The 7500-nt window shown below is 48.1% G+C and overlaps 1 protein-coding gene across 2 annotated transcripts in view; it reads right to left on the bottom strand.

Moving 5' to 3' along the window:
- The window catches only part of gabra1 (gamma-aminobutyric acid type A receptor subunit alpha1), a 19581-nt gene extending 17640 nt beyond the window's left edge, over positions 1-1941 (bottom strand). Inside the window, exon 1 of one of the 2 annotated variants that reach the window (XM_035527304.1) lies at positions 1801-1941. In XM_035527304.1, coding sequence (XP_035383197.1) covers positions 1801-1833 — 33 coding nt within the window. In that variant the 5' untranslated portion in view covers positions 1834-1941. Of the gene's footprint in view, positions 1-1066; positions 1755-1800 lie in introns of those variants that run through there. The other variant, XM_035527305.1, reaches the window with a different exon arrangement.
- Positions 1942-7500: the final 5559 nt, after the last annotated feature.

Below are 7500 nucleotides of genomic sequence, written 5' to 3'. Positions count from 1 at the left end.
ATTAAGCCAATGGTAGCCTGCGTCCCTTTAATAATAAGCGACTGTTGAACAGCCGACTCTCCAAAGACTGCGCACATCTCCACACACTGCGCACATCCAACACACAACTATAGCACAGCGGACACTTTTCACACGAAGCCGCCGGGAAGGCTGTTCCATCCGCGCGGCTGGCCAAGACACAAGACAAATGCTAAAAATAGTGACGAGACTGACGTTCATTTGCCGCAAATCTCACAATTACCACAGCTGACATGGCAGTTGTGTGCACGCGGGATGGATTTCAGCACGCAATGAGACCACCATTTGCATACAAATCTTCAGCCATTCTTTTCCTCAATCCGCCTCATTAATCGCAGAATAGCAGACCTGACACACCGAGCTGCGTGCACGTACGCGCTGTTCCACTCCGTCGGATATTCCCGAAACGTGCTAGTGTTTTCTCGCGCCCTGTATCCGGGCAAATCGTTACGCGGAGAGACGACTCTCTAATCCTCGATAAAACATCGCACTAGCAGTGACTGCGATGAAAATGAAGAACGCGGCAACGAAAACTGTGTAAAAGCCGCGGTCACTCGCCTTAGAGTCCAAAAAGGCAGTCTCGAGGACACTGTTATATAGATGCGCGACTCGCGTGAACCCTTCAGATGAGACGCGTTTAGAACAGCGGGATGTAACGCGGCTTTATAACAACCCCACGGACCACGCGCTCCAAGTTGTGCTGGAGACACATCCTCCAAATTAAAAAAGTGTGGTTTAGCATTCCGCGAGCATCCCTCAGGTTTGCACCTTAGCACGCGCCGTCATTAACTTGGCACGCGGCGATTAATTAAGCAACTGTAGAATTTGAGTCTTATCGAACAACAAACCCGGACCCGAAAGACGAGACTGTCTTAGCGAGTCTCCCTGCCTCGTGATAAAGACGAATACGAAGCATCACTTTCCATCAAACTCCTTCCCAATAACCCCAGCGCGAGCCCTGCAGTTCTCATCGTGGCTCCCGGAGCACGAGCCCCCGTTTTACAGCCGTAAAGCCACGAGCAAAACGTGCATCAACGTGCTCACTTACAGCTCGGCGCCGATGCTGTCCGACCGCGCTGTGTCCGCAAACTTTTATCGGCACCTTCCCTGTGCTGGTACGACGAGCAAATCCTCAAAGGTCTCGAGATGTGCCGGATTCTAGCTCGAGGCTCAAGAAGCGGCTGCTGACGATGCTGAGTTTGCGCAGGTCTCGCGCACCATTCATTGGCGTTCCGAGCGAAAGTGTCCCCAGTTGTTAATCAGCCTGCGAAAGCTCGAGAGCACAGACCGAGCATGGTGATGTTGTGGGCGAATATCGCTTTGCTTTCCAGACTCCCGCGACGCGTCCCTGGGTAGAGCGCGTGTTAACTAGGCGGTGACTTCATGCCAGGGCGACGTTATTTTAGAATGGAAGGTGGTGCGAGCGCTGCTCTACAGACCCACCCGCCCATTTGTATTTGCGCTGCACACTTTCACGTCCACTGCTTTAATATGTTCTGTGCTAGAGGATTAAATCCTCTTACATTTTAACCCGCATTTACGTTTCTCTCTCTCCCACTGTCTCGCGAGCTTCTTTTGCACGGAGATGTGTTGGTTTTCTGTAATAAAACAGTTTCCCTCCTAACAAGCGCGTCGGTGTTCACGCACATCCTACAGCGCCTGCATGAAACGGCTCTGGATGCGTGACGTGCGACTGTATCGTTTTCATTCTCGTGTCATCGGGAACAAGGCTGATGCAACGACTGAGATAATCTCTGTTCTCCGCGCACCCGGGGACCTTACCGAAACGACACCGTCTCGTGCGTGGCCGAGCATCACGCTACGGTTTCTCGCGCTGCACTGCTGAGCAAAGCACCGCAGGAAGCCGCAGTCTGTGCCCGCGTTTCCGTGGTCATTCACGTCTTACAGAACCTCATTAAAACCCGCGTGGCATTTTAGAGGAGAGGTGAGACGTAAGCACGAGAGCCGCCTTATCTGTGTCACGCGGCGGTTAGTGAGTCACGGCGATGTAGACCAGCCTGTTGTTTGTGTGAGTGACTGATGCTCGTGTCGCCCCGGACACATCACAGCACATCATCACATTTGGGTTCGTTTCAGACTGAATTACGGACATATGCATGCGCGCGCGTGACAGGATATACAATAAATGACGAGTGAAAGTACAGGACACGTCATAATATATATGCGACACACGCACATCTCTCTCTCTCTCTGTCTCCATCTCTACCCCCCCCCCAATATTTGAACTTTAACCCGGAGTATATCAGCGCAGCTCCACGTGTCTGTCCGTTCAGCGTGGCGGGATTCTGTGGTTTTTTATTAGACTAATTCACGTTGTGCACGTGAGTGGTTGGAGTCTGCGTTCTCTCGTGAGCGCTAAGGAGTTTTTTCTCACATCGGCCAAATATGTCCCGAGACGTGTCACTCTACCGTTCATAGGCTCCGCCTAAACTGCGCGTGGGTCCCGTGGCGGGTTCTGTTTATAGTTATAGTCACAGATCTCACGGCTACGGCGAGCTCGTGTGTATGCGCTGTCGCGCCGGCCGACCGGCAGTGGCGCGTGGAGGTGTGTGACCCACTACAGCGATGCAGGATGCTCCACGCGTCTCACGCGGCTGCAGGATGTGGCTCTGACCTCTGGTTACACACAGCTGCGGTTAACAAACCAGAATGTAGTAGCTCATTTTTCACCATGTGGCGGTCTGTTAAAGACACACACACACAAATTCATACAGCTACAATATTACAAATAAACAGCAACAAAATGGCAGCACGTTTTTCTCTTTTCACACTCATGCAGTTGATGCAGAGCCTGTTTAAGTTTCTAGATGTTGATATAATGATCAGAATGTCTCCTACAAAACAGTCGCGTGCTCCAGTCCGAATTAAGGCGTCCAGGTGACCAGTATGAAACGCTGCTAGGTGAAGGTAATCCTCGTTACGAGTCTGGTAGCAGAGTTCAAACAGGGGATTAAAACTGTTAAACGCGAAGTGAATTTTATATCACCGGAAATTGTTCATCGAAGCCAGAAATGAGACTCAGATTGCGGTATTTCAGTTTCCTGCTCCCGTTAAAGTGTCGCGTGACCTCAAGATTTTGAAAAATGAAACAGTCCAAACTCCTGCAACGCAAAGATTTTCCTAACGCTCTAGTCTTTTGGAAGATTGGGCTTTGAAGTGTAGCCTCCATTACTGTCACACACATATGAATGCATGTCATTTCTCAAGCGACACGGTTAATTTGAAACACTTCCATAAATGGGTGTTTTGCATTCTTGGACCACGACCAGTTGAGTGTTGGATCGTCCCACTTAACGGACTGAATAGGAAAAGTGGCATGCGCGCACTCTGAAAACTGTGCCCAGATTAGACAGGCACGAGCGCATTCGAGACTTTAACCGAAAACACTGAAATCGCGCGTGACTGATGAAGAAACAGATTCGCATAAAAACGTCGTTTTCTCCGGGAGGTTCTGGACATGTGTGCTTTAGAAGTTCTTCCAGGAGCCACAGCTTTGTCGCTCTACGCCTGGAATAGAAAGGCGGCGAGAAACGCTTTAAAGATTCGGTCGGTAATGAAACACTGGGAACGTTGGCGTAATCAACGCCCGTGCGCTCTAAGCTATCAGGGCTGCGAGACCTATCACTATTTCCGGCACCGTCAGCGCTCGCGCTGTGTGCTGCATATACAGCTACGGTACAGCTATGAACGTGCAAAAGGAGCCAGTAGGTATTGCGTGGGATTCGCATCCACAACCCTATACCGATTGTCTTATGTCTGCACCACTACGCGCAAGGGCGCGAGGATGGGTGCTAAATCCCGGAATCTCTTCATCTCTTCATTCCGCAACAGAAGCTATTTTGGACGACTATAATTAACGCGCGCGCTATTGAAGTGCGTGCTGGAGGCTTGATGATCTGCATTCTGTAAAGCCGTTGGAATTAAGCGATATGCATTTCTTTACTCGGGTATTATTTCCGCCAAGATGTAAAAAAAACAAAACAAAACAAAAAAAAAACAGAAAAAGTTTTATTGAACGAGTGCATATAGCTCTTACAGCATTATAAACTTTCCGGGATTGTTTGTTGTAGGCGTATTCTCGCGTTACGGGAAGTAGCTGTCCGTGGTCCTGAAGTGAGCTACACTCATACAAGCCGTTCAAACACGAAGCCATTAGGCCACCCGCGCGCTAGCACACGCTCTGACACAGATCATCATTAGAATCCACAAGAAACATCTTCATTACGCCTACAGTCACTGGCTGCTACGTAAGATACACCTCTCTCACTGGTGCGTTTTACACGGTGACGTCGAGGAGTGGATCTGCAGTCAGGACCCTCAAAACTTTTAAACTGTGACCAGACCACTTTACAGTTCAGAATTTACATTAGCATTGATAAGATGGTGGTGGGATCATGGGTGTGCTGTTGGTGTGAGCGCTTCAGACACAGTAGTGCTGCTGGCATTTTCACACACATCAGTGCCCTACTAATGTCCGCGTCACAGGGCTACGATGAGTGTGGTCCAGAACTCAAAAGCATTCAGGCAGACCTAAGTGGTCCTGTGATCTCTAACAGAGACCTGAAGAATGGCTAACCCAAGCTATATGGGGCATACAATGCGCTATAGACACTAGCTTGACAGACACTAACTGGACAGACACTAACTGCACAGACTCTAGCTGGACAGACACTATCTGGACAGACACTATCTGGACAGACTCTAGCCGGACAGACACTATCTGGACAGACTCTAGCCGGACAGACACTATCTGGACAGAGTCTGGCTAGACAGACTCCCCAGAGAGTGAGATGGATCCCAGCAGGGTGGTGCCTTTGGACCTACACCTCCATCACCTCAGGTACTGGTCCACCCTCTGGCTGTACAGATCTGGTCTGAGAGGGTCCTGTGACATACAGTTATGCCAAAGGACCAGTGTGTAACTCCAGGGTCCCAGTTTACTTGCTATTTCAGTCTTGTTGTTTTTAGCTGTTAACACGTCCAGCACTGTTCAGTTTATTAGGGTCAGAATGATGGCTTAGAATTGAAGTACTGCTTTTTACAATCTTCCTACAATTTAAGTTTGGTAAGTTTTCTAAGAATAAATGGCTGGCGTAACTGGGTATCACGTTCTGGTGTATCCTGGATTCCAACTTCAGTCTTCACATTTGCCCACTAGGTTGGAACAAATAAAACAGGCCTAGTGCTCAGTGCTCAGTCTGGAAGTACCCATGGGTCTCTGTTTATACAGAACTACACAAAATGACAAGTATAGCAACAGTAACTACAGCAACAATGAGACATGCTGTATACCTCCCATTTCAGCTCGCCACACAATTGAAGCAGTCGCATAAGCAGCTGGGTTTTAAAGTGAAGTGTCTCTCTAAGTGCTTTCCGTTGCATTTAATGTGGTCATTTGTTGGAATGTGGTGATCGGGTACCATAAAGCAAGCAGTGGCCTCACACCTGGACATCTGTCTCCTCTACTGCACACACACCTCAGTCAGCTACAAGCTTGGATGGCACTCTGACCACTGAGACTCTGACCACTAAGACTCTGACTACTGAAACTCTTACTACTGAGACTCTGACCACTGAGACTCTCTCCACCGAGACTCTGACCACTGAGACTCTGACCAACAAGACACTGATCACTGAGCCTATGCACCTCAATGCTACCAAGCATTACTCACTAATACCCCCATGGTTTACTCATTAATACCCCCCCATGATTTACTCACCAATACCCCCCCCCCCATGGTTTACTCACTAATACCCCCCCCCCCCATGGTTTACTCATGAATACCCCCATAGTTTACTCACTAATACCCCATTGTTCAGTCACTAATACCCCCACGGTTTCTCACTAATACCCCCATGGTTCATTTACTAATACCCCCATAGTTTACTCACCAATACCCCCATGGTTTATTCACTAATACCCCCATGGTTTACTCACTGATCACTCTCTCTCTCACTTTCTCTGTCTGTCTGTCTCTTTATCCATGACACTCTCCACACTTTGTTTAACAGGGGTCTACACTCTAGAGAGGTAAAAGGGTCCTGGGGATGTCGATGTATTTGTGGTAAACCAAATCAGGGACACACTTCCTCTCAGGGACACACTTCCTCTCAGGGACACACTTCCTGTTTGTGTGTCTTGTCTCTTTCCTTTGTTTCTTCAGGTTCCCTTTTCTCTGTCGTGTAGCAGATTGTGTTTCTTTTCACCATCACACAGACTTGCACATGCTAGCGCCCCCTAGTGAGCAGTGGCGCTTACCCCAAAGCCCAGCAATGCTCTCTATCTTATCTGTAAATTACAGTTTCAATGATGCTGGTTTCCTGGACACAGAATCTCGAGAATGTCTTCTGAAAAAATAAAAACTCTTCCAGTAAATGCATAATATTCCAGATGAATCCGAACGGTAGTTATTTTACCTCAGTCTCTCAGAACCCAGACTGTTCTGTTTCTTGGTGAGGGCTACATCTATGTAACTCCAGTGGAGAAAAGATCTTAAGAGCAGAAAGGGCAGCTGCCATTTGCATCTCACCCTGACATGAGGCTGAAAAGGAACTGATGTTTTTAGGAGCTACTAAACGCCACCATCTCATGTTGCACACCAGAAGACCTGATGATGTTGCTCCAGTGACCGTACCCACTCAACTCAGGAAGATGTCCCTACCAGAGAATGACCTGAACATGAATAATGCTTTGCTCCCTTGTGTTGTGATTTGATTTGAAAAGGTATTTTGTGTGTGAGAATGATGTTGTGTTGTTTTTGCTGTTATCTTCTGCCACTAAAACATTGAATTCATTAAAATTCAAACAGACATGAACATTTTATTTAGTTTGGTCATTTTGCATCTACCTCAGTGATATAATACAGTCAGTATAATTCTGTTTTACAGGTGTTGCACAACTGTGCTAGAATATGATGTAGGCTTTTTAAGAAAGACTGGGGTACAGTGCTGTGGTTTAGTGCTGGGGTGAGTGGAGGGGTTGAGTGCTTGGGGTCAGTGCTGGGGTTCAGTGTTGGAGTTGAGTGCTGGGGTTGAGTGCCAGAGCAGGGGGATGTCATAGAGTTAGAGTCTTTGGACTAAAGCAGCACAGCTGCTGAAAGGTGTTACACTTCTGACTGGAAGCCATCGAGCAGATGGAGACAGCTAGTCAGCTCCAGTGTGTTTCCATGGTAATGCAAAGTTGACCTTATTTTCTTTTAATAGTTTGGCAAACTCCACCCACCAACACACACACACACACACACACACACACACACACACACACACACACACACACACACACACACACACACACACACACACAGACCCACACACACATGCAACTGTGTCATCTGCAGATGCTCATCTACTGTGTATTAGCACAGCTTCCATCTCTCCACTCCAAACCAGCAGCCTCAGATCTGGCTAGATCTAACCCTAACCCTAACCCTAACATAACCCTAACATAACCCTAACATAACC

Source organism: Electrophorus electricus, chromosome 6, assembly GCF_013358815.1.
Source record: "Electrophorus electricus isolate fEleEle1 chromosome 6, fEleEle1.pri, whole genome shotgun sequence".
NCBI lineage: Eukaryota > Metazoa > Chordata > Actinopteri > Gymnotiformes > Gymnotidae > Electrophorus > Electrophorus electricus.
Note: the sequence above shows the minus strand (reverse complement) of the source record. Positions and strands in the feature narration are given on the sequence as shown.